This window comes from Orcinus orca, chromosome 7, assembly GCF_937001465.1.
Source record: "Orcinus orca chromosome 7, mOrcOrc1.1, whole genome shotgun sequence".
In the NCBI taxonomy this organism is placed as follows: domain Eukaryota; kingdom Metazoa; phylum Chordata; class Mammalia; order Artiodactyla; family Delphinidae; genus Orcinus; species Orcinus orca.
Window position 1 is genome coordinate 86,687,239 of NC_064565.1, and position 23,850 is coordinate 86,711,088.

General features: G+C 37.3%; 1 protein-coding gene and 1 long non-coding RNA gene across 2 annotated transcripts in view; one reads left to right on the top strand and one right to left on the bottom strand.

Moving 5' to 3' along the window:
- LOC117201680 (uncharacterized) overlaps nt 1–11,130 on the top strand; it is a 63,599-nt gene extending 52,469 nt beyond the window's left edge. Inside the window, exon 3 of the long non-coding RNA XR_004483762.2 lies at nt 10,256–11,130. This is a non-coding gene — a long non-coding RNA (uncharacterized LOC117201680). The remainder of the gene's footprint in view (nt 1–10,255) is intronic.
- C2CD6 (C2 calcium dependent domain containing 6) overlaps nt 1–23,850 on the bottom strand; it is a 150,056-nt gene that overhangs the window by 59,030 nt on the left and 67,176 nt on the right. The window contains 4 exon segments of the mRNA XM_049711948.1: nt 13,254–13,547; nt 14,714–14,757; nt 16,566–16,632; nt 18,462–18,567. Of these exon segments, the coding sequence (XP_049567905.1) occupies nt 13,254–13,547; nt 14,714–14,757; nt 16,566–16,632; nt 18,462–18,567 (511 nt within the window).

Consider the following 23,850-nt stretch of genomic DNA (forward strand, 5'->3'; position numbering starts at 1 on the left):
CTATTCGGGGTCTTTTGTGTTTCCATACAAATTGTGAAATTTTTTGTTCTAGTTCCGTGAAAAATGCCAGTGGTAGTTTCATAGGGATTGCATTGAATCTGTAGATTGCTTTGGGTAGTAGAGTCATTTTCACAATGTTGATTCTTCCAATCCAAGAACATGGTATATCTCTCCATCTATTTGTATCATTTTTAATTTCTTTCATCAGTGTCTTATAATTTTCTGCATACAGGTCTTTTGTCTCCTTAGGTAGGTTTATTCCTAGATATTTTATTCTTTTTGTTGCAATGGTAAATGGGAGTGTTTTCTTGATTTCACTTTCAGATTTTTCATCCTTAGTGTATAGGAATGCCAGAGATTTCTGTGCATTAATTTTGTATCCTGCTACTTTACCAAATTCATTGATTAGCTCTAGTAGTTTTCTGGTAGCATCTTTAGGATTCTCTATGTATAGGATCATGTCATCTGCAAACAGTGACAGCTTTACTTCTTCTTTTCCGATTTGGATTCCTTTTATTTCCTTTTCTTCTCTGATTGCTGTGGCTAAAACTTCCAAAACTATGTTGAATAAGAGTGGTGAGAGTGGGCAACCTTGTCTTGTTCCTGATCTTAGTGGAAATGCTTTCAGTTTTTCACCATTGAGGACGATGTTGGCTGTGGGTTTGTCATATATGGCCTTTATTATGTTGAGGAAAGTTCCCTCTATGCCTACTTTCTGCAGGGTTTTTATCATAAATGGGTGTTGAATTTTGTCGAAAGCTTTCTCTGCATCTATTGAGATGATCATATGGTTTTTCTCCTTCAATTTGTTAATATGGTGTATCACGTTGATTGATTTGCGTATATTGAAGAATCCTTGCATTCCTGGAATAAACCCCACTTGATCATGGTGTATGATCCGTTTAATGTGCTGTTGGATTCTGTTTGCTAGTATTTTGTTGAGGATCTTTGCATCTATGTTCATCAGTGATATTGGCCTGTAGTTTTCTTTCTTTGTGACATCCTTGTCTGGTTTTGGTATCAGGGTGATGGTGGCCTCGTAGAATGAGTTGGGGAGTGTTCCTCCCTCTGCTATATTTTGGAAGAGTCTGAGAAGGATAGGTGATAGCTCTTCTCTAAATGTTTGATAGAATTCGCCTGTGAAGCCATCTGGTCCCGGGCTTTTGCTTGTTGGAAGATTTTTAATCACAGTTTCAATTTCAGTGCTTGTGATTGGTCTGTTCATATTTTCTATTTCTTCCTGATTCAGTCTTGGCAGGTTGTGCCTTTCTAAGAATTTGTCCATTTCTTCCAGGTTGTCCATTTTATTGGCATAGAGTTGCTTGTAGTAATCTCTCATGATCTTTTGTATTTCTGCAGTGTCAGTTGTTACTTCTCCTTTTTCATTTCTAATTCTATTGATTTGAGTCTTCTCCTTTTCTTGATGAGTCTAGCTAATGGTTTATCAATTTTGTTTATCCTTTCAAAGAACCAGCTTTTAGTTTTATTGATCTTTGCTATCGTTTCCTTCATTTCTTTTTCATTTATTTCTGATCTGATTTTTATGATTTCTTTCCTCCTGCTAACTTTGGGGTTTTTTTGTTCTTCTTTCTCTAATTGCTTGAGGTGCAAGGTTAGGTTGTTTATTCGAGATGTTTCCTGCTTCTTAAGGTGGGCTTGTATTGCTATAAACTTCCCCCTTAGAACTGCTTTTGCTGCATCCCACAGGTTTTGGGTCGTTGTGTCTCCATTGTCATTTGTTTCTAGGTATTTTTTGATTTCCTCTTTGATTTCTTCAGTGATCACTTCATTATTAAGTAGTGTATTGTTTAGCCTCCATGTGTTTGTATTTTTTACAGATCTTTTCCTGTAATTGATATCTAGTCTCATGGCGTTGTGGTCAGAAAAGATACTTGATACAATTTCCATTTTCTTAAATTTACCAAGGCTTGATTTGTGACCTAAGATATGATCTATCCTGGAGAATGTTCCATGGGCACTTGAGAAAAATGTGTATTCTGTTGTTTTTGGATGGAGTGTCCTATAAATATCAATTAAGTCCATCTTGTTTAATGTATCATTTAAAGCTTGTGTTTCCTTATTTATTTTCATTTTGGATGATCTGTCCATGGGTGAAAGTGGGGTGTTTAAGTCCCCTACTATGAATGTGTTACTGTCGATTTCCCCTTTTATGGCTGTTAGTATTTGCCTTATGTATTGAGGTGCTCCTATGTTGGGTGCATAAATATTTACAATTGTTATATCTTCTTCTTGGATCGATCCCTTGATCATTATGTAGTGTCCTTCTTTGTCTCTTTTAATAGTCCTTATTTTAAAGTCTATTTTGTCTGATATGAGAATTGCTACTCCAGCTTTCTTTTGGTTTCCATTTGCATGGAATATCTTTTTCCATCCCCTTACTTTCAGTCTGTATGTGTCTCTAGGTCTGAAGTGGGTCTCTTGTAGACAGCATATATAAGGGTCTTGTTTTTGTATCCATTCAGCTAATCTGTGTCTTTTGGTGGGAGCATTTAGTCCATTTACATTTAAGGTAATTATCGATATGTATGTTCCTATTCCCATTTTCTAAATTGTTTTGGGTTCGTTATTATAGGTCTCTTCCTTCTCTTGTGTTTCTTGCCTAGAGAAGATCCTTTAGCATTTGTTGTAAAGCTGGTTTGGTGGTGCTGAACTCTCTCAGCTTTTGCTTGTCTGTAAAGGTTTTAATTTCTCCATCAAATCTGAATGAGATCCTTGCTGGGTAGAGTAGTCTTGGCTGCAGGTTTTTCTCCTTCATCACTTTCAGTATGTCCTGCCACTCCCTTCTGGCTTGTAGGGTTTCTGCTGAGAGATCAGCTGTTAACCTTATGGGGATTCCCTTATGTGTTATTTGTTGTTTTTCCCTTGCTGCTTTTAATATGTTTTCTTTGTATTTAATTTTTGACAGTTTGATTAATATGTGTCTTGGCGTATTTCTCCTTGGATTTATCCTGTATGGGACTCTCTGTGCTTCCTGGACTTGATTAACTATTTCCTTTCCCATATTAGGGAAGTTTTCAACTATAATCTCTTCAAATATTTTCTCAGTCCCTTTCTTTTTCTCTTCTTCTTCTGGAACCCCTATAATTCGAATGTTGGTGCGTTTAATGTTGTCCCAGAGGTCTCTGAGACTGTCCTCAGTTCTTTTCATTCTTTTTTCTTTATTCTGCTCTGCAGTAGTTATTTCCACTATTTTATCTTCCAGGTCACTTATCCATTCTTCTGCCTCAGTTATTCTGCTATTGATCCCATCTAGAGTACTTTTAATTTCATTTATTGTGTTGTTCATAATTGCTTGTTTCATCTTTAGTTCTTCTAGGTCCTTGTTAACTGATTCTTGCATTTTGTCCATTCTATTGTCCATTCTATCTCCAAGATTTCGGATCAACCTTACTATCATTATTCTGAATTCTTTTTCAGGTAGACTGCCTATTTCCTCTTCATTTGTTAGGTCTGGTGGGTTTTTATCTTGCTCCTTCATCTGCAGTGTGTTTTTCTGTCTTTTCATTTTGCTTATCTTACTGTGTTTGGGGTCTCCTTTTTTGCAGGCTGAAAGTTCGTAGTTCCTGTTGTTTTTTGTGTCTGTCCCCAGTGGCTAAGGTTGGTTCAGTGGGTTGTGTAGGCTTCCTGGTGGAGGGGACTAGGGCCTGTGTTCTGGTGGATGAGGCTGGATCTTGTCTTTCTGGTGGGCAGGTCCACGTCTGGTGATGTGTTTTGGGGTGTCTGTAGACTTATTATGATTTTGGGCAGCCTCTCTGCTAATGGGTGGGGCTGTGTTCCTGTCTTGCTAGTTGTTTGGCATAGGATGTCCAGCCCTGTGGCTTGCTGGTCGTTGAGTGAAGCTGGGTGCTGGCGTTGAGATGGAGATCTCTCGGAGATTTTTGCTGTTTGATATTATGTGCAGCTGGGAGGCCTCTTGTGGACCAGTGTCCTGAAGTTGGTTCTCCCACCTCAGAGGCACAGCACTGACTCCTGGCTGCAGCCCCAAGAGCCTTTCATCCACAGGGCTTCTTAATTTGGGATGATTCGTTGTCTATTCAGGTATTCCACAGATGCAGGGTATATCAAGTTGATTGTGGAGCTTTAATCCGCTGCTTCTGAGGCTGCTGGGAGAGATTTCCCTTTCTCTTCTTTGTTCTCACAGTTCCCAGGGGCTCAGCTTTGGATTTGGCCCCGCCTGTGCATGTAGGTCGCCGGAGGGCGTCTGTTCTTTGCTCAGACAGGACGGGGTTAAAGGAGCCGCTGATTCGGAGGCTCTGGCTCACTCAGGCCGGGGGGTAGGGAGGGTCACGGAGTGCGGGGCGGGCCAGCAGCGGCAGAGGCCGGCGTGACGTTGCAGCCTGAGGCGCGCCGTGCGTTCTCCCGGGGGAGTTGTCCCTGGATCCCGGGACCCCAGCAGTGGCGGGCTGCACAGGCTCCCCGGAAGGGCGTGTGGCTAGTGACCTGTGTTCGCACACAGGCTTCCTGATGGCGGCAGCAGCGGCCCTAGCGTCTCATGTCAGTCTCTGGGCTCCGCACTTCTAGCCGCGGCTAGCACCCGTCCCTGGAGCTCTCTCAAGCAGCGTTCTTAATCCCCTCTCCTCGTGCACCAGGAAACAAAGAGGGACGTAAAAGTCTCTTGCCTCTTCGGCAGGTCCAGACCCCTCCCCGGACTCTCTCGCGGTGCACTAACGCCCTGCAGGCTGTGTTCACGCCACCAACCTCAGTCCTCTCCCGGCGCTCCGACAAAAGCCGGGGCCTCAGCTCCCAGTCCCGCCCGCCCCGGCGGGCGAGCAGACAAGCCTCTCAGCTGGCGAGTTCCGGTCGGCCCGATCCTCTGCGCTGGAATCTGTCCGCTCCGCCCTCCGCACCCCTGCCGCTGCGCTCTCCTCCGCGGCTCCCAAGCTCCCCCACTCCGCCTCCCGAAGTCTCCACCCGCGAAGGGGCTTCCTAGTGTGTGGACACTTTTCCTCCTTCACAGCTCTCTCCCGCTGGTGCAGGACCCATCCCTATCCTTTTGTCTCTGTTTAGTTTTTTCTTTTGCCCTAACCAGGTACGTGGGGGGTTCCTTGCCTTTTGGGAGGTCTGAGGTCTTCTGCCAGCGTTCAGTAGGTGCTCTGTAGGAGTTGTTCCACGCGTAGATGTATTTCTGGTGTATCTGTGGGGAGGAAGGTGATCTCCGCGTCTTACTCTTCTGCCATCTTCGCATGTATCATTTTGAACAATGGTTTTCTCTGGATATATGCCCAGGAGTGGGATTTCAGGATCATATGGTAGCTCTATTTTTAGTTTTTTAAGGAAACTCCATACTATTTTCCATAGTTGGCTGTGCCAATTTACATTTCCCACCAACAGTGTAGCAGGGTTCATTTTTCTCCACACCCTCTCCAGCACTTATTATTTGTAGACTTGTTGATGATGGCTATTCTGACTGGTGTGAGGTGATACCTCATTGTAGGTTTGACTTGCATTTCTCTAATAATTAGCAGTGTTGAGCATTTTTTCATGTGCCTTTTGGCCATCTGTATGTCTTCTTTGGAGAAATGTCTATTTAGATCTTCTGCCCATTTTTTGATTGGGGTTTTTTTTTATATTGAGCTGCATGAGCTGTTTGTGTATTTTGGAGATTAATCCCTTGTCAGCTGCATCATATGCAAATATTTTCTCCCATTCTGTAGGTTGTCGTTTTGTTTTGTTTATGGTTTCCTTTTCTGTGCAAAAGCTTTTAAGTTTAACTAGGTCTCATTGATTTATTTTTGATTTCCATTACTCTAGGACACAGATCCAAAGAAGATATTGCTGCAATTTATGTCAGTGTCCTGCCTTTGTTTTTCTCTAGGAGTTTTATAGTATCTGGTCTTACATTTATGATAAAACTCTCCAGAAAGTGGGTATAGAGGGAACCTACTTCAATATAATAAAGGCCATATGTGACAAATCCATAGCTAGCATCATACTTAATGGTGAAAAGCTGAAAGTATTTCCTCTAAGATCAGGAACAAGATGAGGATGTCCACTCTCGCCACTTTTATTCAACGTAGTTTTGGAAGTCCTAGCCCCAGCAATCAGAGAAAAAAAGAAATAAAAGTTATCCAAACTGGAAAAGAAGAAGTAAAACCATCACTGTTTGCAGATTACATGATACTACACATAAAGATGCTACCAGAAAACTACTAGAGCTCATCAATGAATTAGGTAAAATTGCAGGATACAAAATTAACACACAGAAATCTCTTGTACTTCTATACACTAACAATGAAAGATCAGAAAGAGAAATTAAAGAAACAATCCCATTTACCATTGCATCAAAAAGAATAAAATACCTAGGAATAAACCTACCTGAAGAGAAAAAAGACCTATACTCTGAAAACTATAAGATGCTGATGAAAGAAATCAAAGATAACACAAACAGCTGGAAAGATATACCATGTTCTTGGACTGGAAGAATCAATATTGTCAAATGACTATACTACCCAAGGCAATCTACAGATTCAAAGCAATTCCTATCAAATTACCAGTGGCGTTTTTCACAGAACTAGAATTTAAAAAAATCTTAAAAATTTTTAAGGAGATACATTTTTTATGGAGACACAAAGACCCTGAATAGTCAAAGCAATCTTGAGAAAGAAAAATGGAGCTGGGGGAATCAGGCTCCCTGACTTCAGACTATACTACAAAGCTACAGTAATCAAGACAGTATGGTACTGGCATAAAAACAGAAATACAGATCAATGGAACAGGATAGAAAGCCCAGAAAGAAACCCATGCATGTATGGTCAATTACTCTATGACAAAGGAGGCAAGACTATACAATGGAGGAAAGACAGTCTCTTCAATAAATGGTGCTAGGAAAACTGGACAGCTACATGTAAAGCTACATGTAAAAAAATAAAATTAGAACATTCTCTAACACCATACACAAAAGTAAACTCAAAATGGATTAAAGACCTAAATGTAAGGGTGGATATTATAAAACTGTTAAAGGAAAACACAGGCAGAACACTCTTTGACATAAATTGCAGCAATATCTTTTTTGAGTCATCTCCTACAGTAATGGAAATAAAAACAAAAATAAACCAATGGGACCTAATTAAACCCAAAAGCTTTTGCACAGCAAAGGAAACCACAGACAAAATGAAAGGACAACCCACAGAATGGGAGAAAATATTTGTAAACGATGCAACTGACAAGGGATTAGTCTCCAAAATTTACAAACAGCTCATGTGGCTAAATTCAAAAAAACAAACAAAGCAACAAACAACCCAATCAAAAGATGGGCAGAAGATCTAAATAGACACTTCCCCAAAGAAGATGTACAGATGGCCAAGAGGCACATGAAAAATGCTCAACATCACTAATTATTAGAGAAATGCAAATCAAAACTACAATGAGATATCATCTCACACCAGTCAGACTGGCCATCATCAAAAAGTCTACAAACAATAAATTCTGGAGAGGGTGTGGAGAAAAGGGAACTCTCCCACACTGTTCGTGGGAATGTAAATTGGTACAGCCATTATGGAGAACAGTATGGCGATTTCTTAAAAAACTAAAAACAGAGCTACCATATGATCCAGCAATCCCACTCCTGGGTATATACCTGGAGAAAAACATGGTTTGAAAGCATACATGCAGCCCAGTGTTCACTGCAGTGCTGTTTACAATAGCCAGCACATGGAAGCAACCTAAATGTCCATCAACAGAGGAATGGATAAAGAAGATGTGGTACATATATACAATGGAATATTACTCAGCCATAAAAAGGAACAAAATGGTGCCATTTGCTGAGACATGGATAGACCTAGAGTCTGCCATACAGAGTAAGGCAGAAAGAGAAAAAGAAATATTGTATAATATCACTTATATGTGTAATCTAGAAAAATGGTACAGATGAACTTATTTGCAAAGCAGAAATAGAAACACAGATGTAGAGAACAAACTTATGGATACCAAGGGGGGAGGGGAGTGGGATGAATTGGGAGATTGGGATTGAAATATATACATTACTACGTATAAAATAGATAACTAATGAGAACCTACTGTATAGCATACTATTTCACTCATACTAAGTGAAATAAGTCAGCCAGAGAAAGACAAATATATGATATCACTTATATGTGAAATCTAAAAAAAATGATACAAATGAACTCATTTACGAAACAGAAACAGACTCACAGACTTAGAGAACGAACTTATGGTTACCAGGGAGGAAGGGTCGGGGTGGGGATAGATTGGGACTTTGGGATTGACATGTACACACTACTATATTTAAAATTGATAACCAACAAGGACCTACTGTATAGCACAGGGAACTCTGCTCAATATTCTGTAATAACCTAAACGGGAAAAGAATTTGAAAAAGAATAGATACATGTATATGTAAAACTGAATCCCTTTGCTTACACCTGAAACTAACACAACATTGTTAATCAACTATGCTCCAATGTAAAATAAAATTTTTTTAAAAATTCAAATGAACAGAAGGTTAGTGATTATCACACATACCACTCCCTGCCTTCCTTAATCCTAGTCTTCAGCAGGCACTAGTGACTTTAAAGTCAAAAACTCATAAATAATCACTACTCTTTATGGAATATGGAATTAATCTCGCTGCCTCATGCCTGATATTTGGTATGCTAGAATTAGGTGCTTCATTCACCTTGAAAGTATTAAAATAATTTGTATTTCCCTAGGACCAAATGATTTTGATTAATCACATACACTGAGGCTCAGGAATTATAACATATTCAGAGAATTCCAAAGAAAATGCCTCAAAACCCTGCAGTATTTTTAATTAATTAACTATTTCAACAAATATTTATTGAGTGCCCATCATGGACTCATCACCACTCTGAATGGTAAGATACTGTGATGAGTAAGACTAAATCCCTACCATTTGGAACAAAGTCAAGTGGGAGTGACAGACAATAACAAGTAAAGAAACATGTAATATGATACCAGGTAATGATACATGAAAAAAATAGAGATGGGGTAGGGTGAGTGAGTGGATAATTATTTTACTTAGGGTGGTCAGAGAAGGCCCCTCTAAGGAGGTAACAGCTGAGTAGAGACCTGAATGGTGTGAATGAATGAACCCCAAGAAGATCCGGAGAAGAGCATTCCCATCAGACAGAAGAATAATTGTGGTGCTACTGCTAACTGTGCTGATTATACAATAACCGCTCCTGATACCACCCTGTCACAACAGAACCTGAATTCTGCTTGTAACAGCAAGGTATACAGCCCCAAATGATGAATCATTATTGGCAACCCCATTCCATTTTGCCAAATGCTAGTTTTCTCATTCTCCTTTGAAGCTAAACATAGTCACGTAAACTAATTCTAGTCAATGGGACATAAAATCTGCTGGAGGGTTATTGGGTAAATTTCTGTTTCTTTGTAGAAATAAAAGGGGGCAAGTGCAAAAGAAAACTTGAATGTTCTACCCCCTGCCTTGATCTACAAATGATGCCTAGCACTGAAGCAAACATCCGGTAATAATGAAGTAACAAGCAGACTGTGAAAAAGAGGAAAGATAAGAAAGAGCCTGGTTCCTGGGTCCTTAATGACACTGTTAAGCCACTAAACCAATGCCAGGAATCCCTACCTCATGACTTCATTGGTCAGGTTCCAATGGCATTGCCAGTAAAATGTAGTTTCAAAGTCAAGATCACAAGGCCATAAGAACTGTTGTTAACACTTCAAAAATATTTAAGGTAGTATCTTACAGACCCACTTGACTAGACAAAAAATATTCTAAGTATCTTAGGGTGGCCTCTTAGACCCTCTCTGCTAGACCAGAGAGCTTCTAAGATTCTTAAGGATATTGTGCTACAGCACCTTGACTATCAGTTAAACGGGGGCATGTTTTAAAGATATTTGGGGGTGTAACATTTGGCTAAGGTCATAATTTGATACCCAGGAAACCCGCAAAATCTCTAAGATAATCATAGTATCTTGGACTGAAAGGAACAGAGACAATTTAAAATGCAAAGAGGTTTCTGAATTCTTAACTTTCTACAGATAAGACATAGGCTGCAAAGCTACTCAGCTACAAATATAAGCTCTTTCTTATGGAAAAAGAAAGATTCTCAGAGGGCAGAGCCAGAAACTTCAGAATTACTATGGCTCACTGACTGCTATATGCTTCTCTTTACCCTTCCTTCACCTTTGGAATGTAAGTGCCTGTTGTTATCCTATTTCTGATTCACCATTGTATGTATGTAGTGGACAGATAACTGGTCTCTTCAATTCACAGGTCTTAAGATTGAGAGAAGCCACGCTCAAGAAGCTTCATCTACCTGGATCTGATTTAGATGATGAAATTCTGTACTTAAGCTTGAGCCTAATGCAGTAATGGCATGAAACTAAGAATTCTGGAAGCAGAGTAAGTGTATTTTGCTTTTGGGAGAGAAATTACTTGGAGCTAGAGATGGTTAATCTGTGGATGACCCCCAATGAACAACACCTTCCAAAATTCATGCTCTTATGTAGTCCCCTCCCATATTGGGTCAGGGCTGAGCCTGGGACCTACTTTAACTAACAGAATGGAGTGAAAGTGACCCTATGCTAGTACAAAGCCTAAGTCTTAAGAGTACCTGAAGCTTCTGTTTTTGTATATTGGAAGCCCTGAGCTGCCACATAAAAAGTTCAGTTGCCCTGCTAGAAAGACCACATAGAGAGACCATATGAAGAGTTTGCATGGACAGGGGGAGGAATAATCCCTAAGATTACAGAGAGAGAAACTGAGACAGAGAGAGAGAAGTTGAGAGAGAGGGAGAGAAACAGGCACATCAAACCAGATGTCCATGCATCCCAATTGAGCCCAGACCTACGGCTGTTTCCATAAGGGTATAAAACACATAAGTGAGCCATAATGAGTGTTCCAGCCCAGTCAAGCTCCTAGATGACTACAGGACCAGCCAACATCAAGTGGAGCAAAACAACTACCTACCTAAGCGAAGTCAACCCATAGAATCTTGAGAAATAATAAAATGGCTATTTTAAGCCACTAAATTTTGGAGTGGTTTGTTATGGAGCAATAAATAATTCACTTATGAAATGAAAACTGAGTATTTTGGAAGTCAGATTCAATAAAGAAATTAAAAGGCAAACCACAAAAACTATGAAAAAGTATGTGCCATGAATATACAAGGTTATTATCTTTATAATAAAAAGAGCTCATTATAAAACCTAAACAACACCACCAAAAACTCAACAGAAAAAATGGACAGTCTACTCATCTACTCATAGGGAAAATCAAAATGGCTAATAAGCATGAAAATGTTTTAATCATTATTTAAAATATCATTAATACTCAAATATCACTGGTCAGAATATAAAGTGGCACAATCTTTCAGGAGAGCAATTTGTCAACATGCTATTTCTATAAATATATGAGGAGATAATCACAGACACAAATAGGTAAAAGAATATTAATTTCAAGCTTAATGTCCAAAAATATAGAAACTATTTTAAATTACTGAATATCAATATTTGAGGCTATCCTGCACCTTGCAAATTTTAAAGAAAATTGAGGTAACATGCTTATGATATAATATCAAGTTTTAAAAAGCATAATATAAAATTATACATATATAGTTTGATCCAAGTTTTTAAAAATAAATAAGAGATATACATATGTGGGCTTCCCTGGTGGCGCAGTGGTTGAGAATTTGTCTGCTAATGCAGGGGACACAGGTTCAAGCCCTGGTCTGGGAGGATCCCACATGCCACAGAGCAACTAGGCCCGTGAGCCACAACTACTGAGCCTGCGCATCTGGAGCCTGTGCTCCGCAACAAGAGAGGCCGCGATAGTGAGAGGCCCGTGCACCGCGATGAAGAGTGGCCCCCGCTTGCCACAACTAGAGAAAGCCCTTGCACAGAAACGAAGACCCAACACAGCAAAAATAAAATTAATTAATAAACTCCTACCCCCAACATCTTCTTTAAAAAAAAAAGAGAGATATACATATGTTAATAACAAAGACTGAAAGGAAATAAAATTATTAAATGTGGCAGTAGAATTATAACTACTTTTATTTTCTTTTTTATACTTCTATTTTCTAAATTTCCTATAATGACTGTGTATTACTTTCACATTCAGTAAAAACAAGAATGTTTTTCTTTTTAAGTTACATTGCTTAGCGTATTGATCTAGGTAATTAGGAATAATTCCCCAACTTGAGATATTTAATAAAATTATATCTTTTGGAATTTGGAAAGGAATTTAGAAATGACCTAGTATAAACTACCATTCAGTAGATGAGAAAATAGGCCTAGGGATTCAGGTGCACAAGCTTGCTGATGTATTTAGAGGCAGAGCCATACTTAGAACTCAGATTGTTTTCCCACTGACCAATACACATTTTTACACTGCTTTATGATAGTGACTCAAACAAGATGTAAAGATCTAAGTAGAATAACTGTCATTTTAAGAAATGCTTTTCCCTGGTGTACCTTTAAATTTTCAGATCATTCTCTTTTTTTTTTTTTGGTACGTGGACCTCTCACTGTTGTGGCCTCTCCCGTTGCGGAGCACAGGCTCTGGACGCACAGGCTCAGCGGCCGTGGCTCACGGGCCCAGCTGCTCCGCAGCACGTGGGATCTTCCCGGACCAGGGCACGAACCCGTGTCCCCTGCATTGGCAGGCGGACTCTCAACCACTGCGCCACCAGGGAAGCCCCATTCTCATTTTAAACTATAAAACTGTTTGTAACAGGGGCACATATGCTATTTCCTATAACAGTTTCATTAAAAATTTCCACTGAAATAACCTCTCAGGCTTTCCTTTGAATTTAGATTTTGCTACCATTGTTATATTTTCAGCTGAATCACATCAAACCATGAGACTGGTTTGTATTACTGGTTTCTCAGATCACTTTGCTTTTCCTTCAAAGGTTTTTTTCCTCCTTACTTGATGAGTATTAGTAGGGTGGGAATAGTTAATATACTTAGACACACTTCTACTTGGAGACATTTGTATTTTCAATTTATTTATTTTTTATTAATGAATTCTTTCGTTTTTCTTAGTCTTATACTTCTAATACAAGGGCACATACCTTTAGTTCAAGGTCTTCCTTTGGATCGTGACTTTGAAAACTACCTTTTGATTTTGAATCTGGGGAAACTAAGCTTGTGCTCTTCCTTCAAGCTAAGCTCACATTGTTGCTTTGCCACCTAATTTCTGTTGGAGATAAATTTAAGTTCCTCCTCTTTATTCTACCTGGATTTATATGGATATTTTTCAACTTTACCTCTGATGGAGATGAGTCAGTTTTTAAAAGGCTTGGATATCTATCTTTCATTTTTTCTTCTGGTGGGAAGAACAGATTTTTCATTTTTCTCTCCGGCATCGCCTCTTGCTGGTGTTCCTCTAAAGGTGGTATTTCGTCCTCTTCTGCTAACGTCAGCCTAGGAATAGTGGGCAATGGAGTATCTGTTTCCTTTGTTGACATGTCACTTTTAGGAGCAACAACATTTGAATCATCTTCACCCGACTGGTTCAAAGTTGGTAGAGTCAGGCCTTTCTTATCATCATTATCCAGTAACTAGAAAATGTATCAATAAGACAAGCTACCTATTAATCATTATCAACTAGAAAATATTTAAAACTAACAAAATCGGACTTAACATCATTTGTACTTTTATCCTTTATTATAACAAGTTACCATCAATATTTGTAAATTATTACATTCCTTATTAGAAGAGTTGAGAAATTCTCTACTTGCCTGATACCATGGACTATAGGATATTATCCATAAAAATGATCATACTGCATTATAAACTAGTGGTTCTCATATATTCATATTGTATAAATCATCAGCATCTCAGAGAAGAAAACCAAGGGGTCTGACATTTTACTGTTACTATACTATCACCAATATACCATAACAAAGGAAACTTTAATAGCAAAATAGCACAAAGAACAATATTATAAAAATCACAATAATATGGTAAAATAAAGGAAATTTAAATAGCAAAATAGTACAAAGAATAGTATCATAAAAGAAAGGACTGTTAAGTCTGTTAAGCCAAGTAAGTTTAGCTGTATGAGAAATTCTCTATATTGTCTTTTTTTCTCTCTCTTTGGATTGTGCAAAACAGAACATACTGACTCTTCAATTGGTATTTTGGGAGCCACTGGCCCAAGAATAGAAATCATTAAATCCTATTTGTCAAGCAGTATGGAATAATCTTTTATATTTTATTGGTTTACATAGGGGTCCACTGCCTTACGGAATTAATACCTTCTGTAAAAGCTAAAAAGCAAATAATATTATGTGAACTCTATTTCTATTTATAAAATACAGACTATTACTTTGGAGATTATACATTACAGAGAATACACAGCTGTATTATAGAGAAAAAGTAAAGAATGTAGTTAGGTCTGTGGCATCCATTTCTAAGTGCAGAACTTTATGCTTTCTTTTACTTGTTTCCCCTCTTCTGTTCATAAACACCTTTTGTCCCCTATATTCATATGTACTTTAAAATGTTACTATTTGATACTGAAACTTCCCTTTTAATAGCGTAATTTAAATTAAATAAATCGTGTAACACTGTACAGATATTGTTGTAACAGAAATAACCATGAAAACTTGAATAACTTCTTGAGTGCTTTCTTCTTTCCATCTATAAATATTTCTCCATTTACAAATATTTCATCCCTTTATAAAATAGTAACTATTCGAAGTTCTCTTTCAAGTTCCCTTACCTCACTTGGAAGAGTTTCAGCTACTTCCTTTATAAGAAGGATATCTGTTAAGAAATTCATAGAAGTATTTTATTATATATAAAAATAAACATTATTTATATGCATTAATAAAATAGTACAGTTTTTGTCACCAAGAATAAGGGCAATTTAAATCAAAGCAGTTATTCAAACATAAACACTACATATTTAGTAAAAACAGGCTGATGAATCTCTGGGAAGATGGAGGAGTAAATGAACAAGTGTGGAGATGAAGTGAAAACATGTATAAAATGATAAGATTTCAGATCCCTCAATATAAGACATAAAAACAGGCATGTACTATATTTTACTAAAAGTCAAGAGGAAATAAAAATAAATCCCAGATGGTCAGTGATAAGGTTGGGATTGGAAAAAAGAGTAAAGTTGTATGTAACCAGAAAAAATAGGACCATTCAAGAGAGGCTAACTGAAGCACTTGTAAAGTTTTCCTAGAAATATAAAGAATACGTATTTAGCAAACAAAAAAGAAAATTCTAAAAGGGAAAGGGAATAAATAATTGAGATACAAAGGGATGCATAAGTCTAGTAAAAAAAAATTATTAAGGTCATTATTAGCTGCATGACTGCTGTCAGCTCATTTTTCTGAGGCTTGGTTTTCTCACATGTAAAATAGATTAGTGATAGCTTATCTTATAGGTATGTTACAAGTATATACAATGGGAGCAGCAATGTGGTTAAATGCTTGAGTTCTTGGGTCAAACAGACTAGGTTCAAATTAATGGCTGTGTCACCTCTCATTGACTTGATCCTCAGTTTTCTCATCTGTAAATATGTGGATAAATAATAATAGCACCCTCGATTGACTGCTCTGAGTACTGAGTTACATAATCCAAGTAATGTGCCTGGAACTCAGTGATCAGTAAATGTTAGCTGTAACTACAGGGAGCCACTGGAATGCCAAAAGGAAAGAAGTCACTAGAGGATCCAATGGGACTTGAAATAAACTCCGTGGATAAGTGAAAAAAAGTAAAAAAAAAAAAAAAAAAATAGTAACCACCAGTGTGTGAGAGAGGTTAACCTCCAATATTCAACAGCAATATTGAAGAGGGAAGTTGTGATTCTCCTACAACCTAAAACTCTTTCAGTGAAAGAGTAGATTAAAGATGAAATAGCTCTGCTAGGCTGGTTGATCCTCAGAGGTTAAGAAATGAATATATCAAAGCCTGAGGTAGCTGGGGAAGTAGAATTAGAGAAGTAACCTGTGGCCAGTCTTATAAAAATAAATCATTAATCCACACCAGCAGAATCCAAGATTTTAAAGATAGAGTATTATGCATCTATTTTAACTTACTTTCTAAATGAATCTCTTAAGAGAGATTTTTCTTAAAGACTGCATGAACAGTATCTTCTATTAATTAAATATCTTACTGATAATTTGTGCAAAGTTCTCACATTTAATGTTAATTTAATTTCCTGTCCTGCTCTCTCTCCTCCTCCCTTTCTCTTACACACACACACGCACACGCACGTGCATACACACATCCTCCACATAAAAAAGACCAATAGCTCTACAGTTAACAATGTTTAACAAAAATATCTTGTCATAGATTATAGGTAAGATTTAACATTTTCCTTGCTCTTAAAGAGGAAAGGACTATTAAAAATAAAAATAACTCTTAATTGGGTCTAAGTATTTTCTTTGGAGTGTTACAAAATAAATACTATATACCAAAACTATAATGAAATGTATTTTTATTCCCTAACAAAAAATGAAGTATACTTAAAGCAGATTGCTAGTTTTCTTTTTGTGATATAACCACCCTGTTTTAATTATCTTAATAATAAATACAAAAAGGTAAATTAGTTTCTTAACCTGATGTTACGGTATCTGTAGGTCTCTCTTCCAATTGGCTTTCAAGTATCTCATTGGTATTACTTTCCTAGAAGAAAAAAACATATTGGAGAAATGTTTAAAGAGCTAAATTATTTTTTCCTGCTTTCATAACTTTTTAAAATACTTTTAAAAAATTTACAGAAGACAAGAAGAATATGGGTTTGTGAGAAAAGCAAACAGTACTGTTTTAAAGAGAGGCACACCCTGGCTAGGAGTTAATGGTCCAGGAAGAGAAGACCCAAGAATTGATAGAGTATCCGAATGATGAATGCATGACAGAAAAAGATTACAAGACAAATGACATAATGTTTAACTTCAAGTGGTATAAGAGGATACCCCCGGGAAACAGATCACTTTTTTATTGGAATACATTATGGTCTATCAGTTGCAAAGTGATGTGGATCTTTATAAAATTCCAAGAAGAATTATAAGGTGGAGTGACCACTGGCTCTTATAAAATACTGATTTTTCAATGAGAACCCAAAGTTCAGAGTCCCTTTAATGAAAAGCCCTGCAAAATTTTCCTAAAATACTAATTCTGTATTAGCAAATGCTAATCAATTTATCTTATCGCAGCACAATCCTGCCCAATTATCTCAGAGGCATTGAAAAACATGAATATATCAATATGTTATGACTACCATTTCAAAGCTGTGATTTTAGTCAATGTTTTATCTATTCACTGAAATCCCTATGAATCTTTTACTGCCAGGTCAAAATGTATAGATTAGATAGTACTTCTAAATAGTAAATCTTACTTTTATATCTGATAAGGGTCTAGTATCCAAAATATATAAAGAACTCTTACAACTCAACAATAAAAATACAAATAGCCTAATTAAAAAATCAGCAAAAGATATGAATAAAAATTTATTCAGAGAAGATATACAAACGGCCGGTATTCACACAAAAAGATGTTCACATCATTGGTCATTAAAGAAATGCAAATCAAAACCACAATGAAATACCACTTCAAACCCACTAGGATGGCCATAATTAAATTTTTTTTAAAAAGGAAAATAACAAGTGTTGTAGGAGATATGGCACCCTCATGCATTGCTGGTTAAATGTAAAATTGTGCAGCTGCTGTGGCAAACAGTTTGGTAGTTTCTGAAAAAGTTAACAGAATTATGATATGATCCAGCAATTCCACTCCTAAGTATATACCCAAGAGAATTAAAAACATACATGCACACAAAAACTGCACATGAATGTTCATAGCAGCATTATACATAATAGCTAAAAAGTGGAAACAACCAAATGTCCATCAACTGATGAGTAGATTAAAAAATGTAGTATATCCAAACAATGAAATATTATTTGGCAATGAAATGAAATGAAGTATCGATACATGCTACAACAGTGATGAACCTTAAAAACACTATACTAAGTGAAAGAATCAAGTCACAAAGGACCATATATTGTATGATTCCATTTATATGAAATATCTAGAACAAGAAAATCTTTAGAGATATAAAGTACGTTAGTTGTCATCTAGGGCTAGCAGGGCATGAGGGGTTTGGAGGGTATAGGCTAAGAGGTAGGGGGTTTCTTTTTGGGGTGATGATAATGTTCTCTGATTGTAGCGATGGAAGCACAACTCTGTCAATATACTTAGGGTCACTGAATTGTACACTTTAAATGGATGAACTGTATAGTATGTGAATTATATCTCAACAAAGCTGTTAAAAACTAAACCTTATAAATTATTAATCAATATTTATTGAATGTCACATTATCAAAATAGGAACGTGCATGAACTATGAGTAGCATTTTATAGAGAAAGAACAAATAAACAAAATCTGATCATTATTTTTACTTATCGTAATTTTAAACTAAAAATCTATGTATGGAAGAATGTATTATGTCAATTACCTTAGTTTCTTTACGTTCCAATCTTGGGGTAAGAACTCCTTCTAAATAGCTAGCTTTTTCTATCCATGTACTCAGACGTCTATATTCTTTTTTCATTTTTTCTAGCCTAAAGAAAAATCAGTTACAGATTTAAAAAGTGACAGAAGAATATATATGGTATGAAGCAAAGAACAACACATACAGTATAATACATTTATAAAAAGTCCTTAAAGAAGAAAACCAACAATATATTGTTTAAGGACACATAGGAAAAGGAATGATTACAACAAAAATCAGGATAGTAGTTACCTGGGGAGAGTTGGGGAGAGGGATGTAATCTCATAAGGGCACACAAAACACATTATAATATTGGTAATGTTGTATTTCTTAACTCGAATTGTAAATATCTAGGCAATGGTCTCATTATCTTTATTTAAGTTATACATACATATTTAAGAAATTATTCTATATATATTGCTCTCATTTAAACTATATATACATATTTTATAAATTATTCAACACATATATGATATCCTCTGCAATAAAACAAATGAAAAGATAGGAATTTAGTTTTTAATCCAAATTTCAAAAGGCTTTCATAATCTAAAAATATAATCGACAAGAATTAAATGGAAAAGAGGAAATGTTTCTCAATTCATTTCATTAGGACACTATGACCTTGACAATAAAGCATAAGAAGGACATTACAAAGAAGGAAAATTAGTCTAATCTCATTCACAAACACAGATGCAAATGTTACAAATAAAATATAATTTTAGTACAAAAAATGTAGTGTTATAAGGAAAAGATAATATACCACGAACCAGTTGGCTTTATCCCAGGAATATAAGGATATTTTGACATTAATAACAGAATGTTTAATTTAAATACAATTTAACTGATTAAAAGAGAAAAATAATTTGGCAAAATCCAACATCCATTCATGATTAAAACAGAAAACTCTTAGAAAACTAAGAACAGAATGGAATAATTTACTTAATCTGGTATAGGACATCAACCAAAAAACCTATATAAATAATGTGCTTGACTATTAAATGCTAGAAGCATTGCCATGAAAGATCTGGAACAAAACAAAGATGTCCACCCTCACCATTTATAACAGACATTGACTGGAGCTTCCAGCCAGCATAGAATGACAAGAAAACAAAACTAAAGATTAAGGATTGGGAACAAAGAAAGAAAATTGTTATTACTTGTAGATGATATGATTGTGTAAATAAATTCCCCCAAATGAAACCACAAATAAGTTATTATGAATATGAAAGTTTAGCTAAAAAGGAAAATTCCAAGAAGATGATGAAAGCAGAAGTAGCATAGTTTTTGAATCCTCCCAAATATCTACATAAAAACATTCAGAGTATCTAGGTAGCAAACACAAAAACTTATAGGCAACATTTACAAAACCATGTGACAAGGTTTCCCTATTAACCCCATATACATAAAACCCTCATGGTATCAGTGAATATATGGGAGAAAGCAACAGGTATAAAAGGGGCATCTGATGAATGTGAGAATAAGAGAACCCCAAAGAGCCAACAGGTGGTCACAAGAAAGCACAGCCAGCCAGCCTGAGAATAGCAGTTGAAACTGGGAGGGTTTTACTCATTCTAATAGTGGGTGAGTACAAACCATTCATGATAAGAATTAAAGGACTGGAGTAGTCTAACCACTGAGAATGCTCAAAACTGACCAGCCAGGTCTCTACTTAGGGACAGGGCCTCAGAAAACCTTGAAAGGTCACTGTATATTTAAACACCAAATAAAAACTTCAGAAGTGGGAGCTCTGTGAAGCTAGAAAAGCTTTCGGAACCAAGCTTCTACAAAAAATTCAGGAAAATTAATTTCATATAAAATTGAGCAACAGAGAATTATCAGGGCCAAATTCCAAAGTAGTTATAAGAAGATAATAAGGATCAAAATAACATTCTTAGATTGCAGAAACACACAACAAAGATACATGGGAGTCAGTGAGCAGAAGGAGGAGAGGGGGACCCATTCTGCTAGGAAGAAGGGGGTTGGGTGGTGCTGCCACTCAAGAGAAGGCAGAGCAACAGCCATTGCTGTCACTGGAAGCCAAAGAAGTCGAGGTTCTGCAGGTGGAGCTCAGGGAGCCACTCTGAATGGAGAAGCATTATAAGGATCCAGGTGTGTTCTACTAAGCCAAGAACTGAAGAAATTTGTGGATTCCAGTCCAAGATGGTGAAGAGGCTCCTGAACTCATTCATCTCCTCTCAGAGATGCACCAAATCTATAGTTGTACAAGGACCAATTCCTGCTGAAAGAAATCCAGAAATAGCTGAGCAACTCCTAAACACTGGACGAATGAGAAAATACCCACAGCAAATGGGTAGGAAAGGCTGAGACACACTCTCATCATAAACCTAACCCTGGCACCATGTCATACAATTGAGAAGGAACTTCCAATTCCCAGCATCTCTTTGAGGAGAGAAAGGTTCGGACCCCACAATGAGTGCTCCAACTTTCAAGACTGCCACTTGAGGGACAGGGCCCCAAAACACCTAGCTAGGTCACACCTAGCTTGTGACCATGAGACCCTCAAGGTTAAAACAAAATAGAAATAGTTCTTAATGGGTTCTCTAGGACTTGCCATGGTTATTTGCCAAGGGCTCAGCACAGAGTAGGCAAAAACTGTCCATCTCCCAGTCTTTCCCCAAGAGAAGCCCACTCACATTCTGTAAAAGTTAATGTTTGAGGGTCAGGCTTCTAATTTAGCATGCTTCTAGGGGCTGACTGCAATCCTCCCTGGAAACCAGGGAAGCCAGCAGACACTGCATCTCTCTTCTCCCTCTAGCCTGATCCAGATCACCAGTATCACCAAGGAAATGTCTGTAGATACAACTGGCACCCCGGATTCTGTGGCTGCCACCCAAGGCACAGGCCCCCAGATTGCCTGATGTCACAGTCAACAGGGTTTGCAGTTACCAGTCTACAGGACTATAGTACACAAAGAAGCAGTTTTAATGGGTGCAGGTGCACCACCAACCCTGTGACTATACAAACAGGCCCAGCACAGAGGGAAGAGGAAAAAAAAGTCTTCCAGTTTGTCCCTGAAAGGGCTCTAACTACATACTTTCTCAGCATCTGCCTGGGGGTTCAGCTTCCAATCAGCCTGAATCTAGGTGCTGACTGAGATCTCCCCTTTGGGACACTGACAAGTCTTGACACGCCCTCAACTATTGGGAGGGTGACTAAGAACAAACAAGGTGACTTGGACCATCACAAAGGTTTGAGGGACAACCAAGAACTTGGGCTGGGCTGATGGTAAGGTTCCTTTCCTACAATGAGGCCACAACATCAAAACTTAGAGAGGTGGTTGTTTTATCTAATGTTCAGAAACCAACACAGAGAGTCAAGGAAAATGAAGTAAGAGAGGAATAAGTTTTAAGCAAAGGAATAAAATAAAACTCCAGAAACATAAGTTCCAAACCAAAGAACAAGATAAAACTCTAGAAACAGACATTAATGAAGCAGAGATAAGTGACTTACCTGATAATGAATTCAGAATAATGGTCATAAAGATGCCCATCAAGGTCAGAAGAAAAATGCATGAACAAAGTGAGAATTTCAACAAAGAGATAGAAAATATAAGAAAGTACCAAAGAGAAATCACAGAGCTGAAGAATACAATAACTGAACAAATGATATGACTAGCCAGAAGGGATTACTATCCAAAATATATAAACAGTTCATATAACTCAATATCAAAAAACAAACAACCCAATCAAAAAATGGGCAGAAGACCTGAGTAGACATTTTTCCAAAGAAGATATACAGATGGCTAACACACACACACAAAATGCTTAATATCACTATTAGAGAAATACAAATCAAAACAATGAGATATCTCTTCACACCTGTTAGAATGGCTATCATCAAAAAGTTTACAAATAACAAATGTTGGTGAGGATGTGGAGAAAAGGGAACCCTTTCACACTGTTGGTGGGAATATAAATTGGTGAAGCCACTATGGAAAACAATATGGGGGGTCCCCAAAAAACTAAAAATAGAACTACCATATGATCCAGCAATTCCACTCTTGAGTATAAATCAGAAAAAATGAAAAGCCTAATTTGAAAAGATACATGCACTTCAATGTTCACAGCAGCACTATTTACAACAGCCAAGATATAGAAGCAACTCAAGTGTCCATCAACAGAAGAATGGACAAAAAAAGATTTATTCATACACACAATGGAATATTACTCAGCCATAAAAAAGAATGAAATTCTGCCATTTGCAGCAACATAGGTGGACCTAGAGAATATTATGCTTAGAGAAATAAATCAGAAAGAGAAAGACAAATACTATATGATATCACTTATTTGTGGAATCTAAAAAATAAAATGAATGTATCTAGCAAAACAGAAACAGACTCACAGATACAGAAAACAAACTAGTGGCTACCAGTGGGGAGAGGGAAGAAGAGAGGGGCAAAATAGGGGTATGTAATTAAAGGATACAAACTACTATGTATGAAATGGATAAGCAATAAGGATACATTGTACATCACTGGGAATTATAGCCATTATTTTGTAATAACTTTTTTTTTTTTTTTTTTGCGGTACGCAGGCCTCTCACTGTTGTGGCCTCTCCCGTTGCGGAGCACAGGCTCCAGACGCGCAGGCTCAGCGGCCATGGCTCACGGGCCCAGCCGCTCCGCGGCACGTGGGATCTTCCCGGACCGGGGCACGAACCCGCGTCCCCTACATCGGCAGGCGGATTCTCAACCACTGCGCCACCAGGGAAGCCCTGTAATAACTTTTTAAAATTTAATTAAAAAAAATTTTTTTGGCCATGCCACACAGCATGCAGGATCTTAGTTCCCCAACCAGGGATTGAACCTGCATCCCCTGCAATGGAAGCATGGAGTCTTAACCACTGGGCCACCAGGGAAGTCCCTGTAATAACTTCTAATGAAGTATAATTTATAAAAATACTGAATCACTATGCTGTAGACCTGAAACTAACATAATATTGTAAATCAACTATACTCAATTAAAGAATTCATTGTCAAACATCAAAAATAAAGGAATCAGCTGTGTTTCAGAAAGAGAAATTAAGGAAACAATCCCATTTCCAATCCCATCAAAAAGAATAAAATACCTAGGAATAAATTTAACTAAGGAGGTCAATGACCTGTATTTGGAAAACTATAAGATACTGATGAAAGAAATTGAAGATGATATGAACAAATAGAAAAATATACTTTGCTCATGGGTTGGAAGAATTAGTATTTTTTAAAATGACCATACTACCCAAGGCAATCTACAGATTCAATGCAATCCCTATCAAAATAACAATGACATTTTTCACAGAACTAGAACAAATAATTCTAAAATTTGTACGGAAACACAAAAGTCCCTTATTA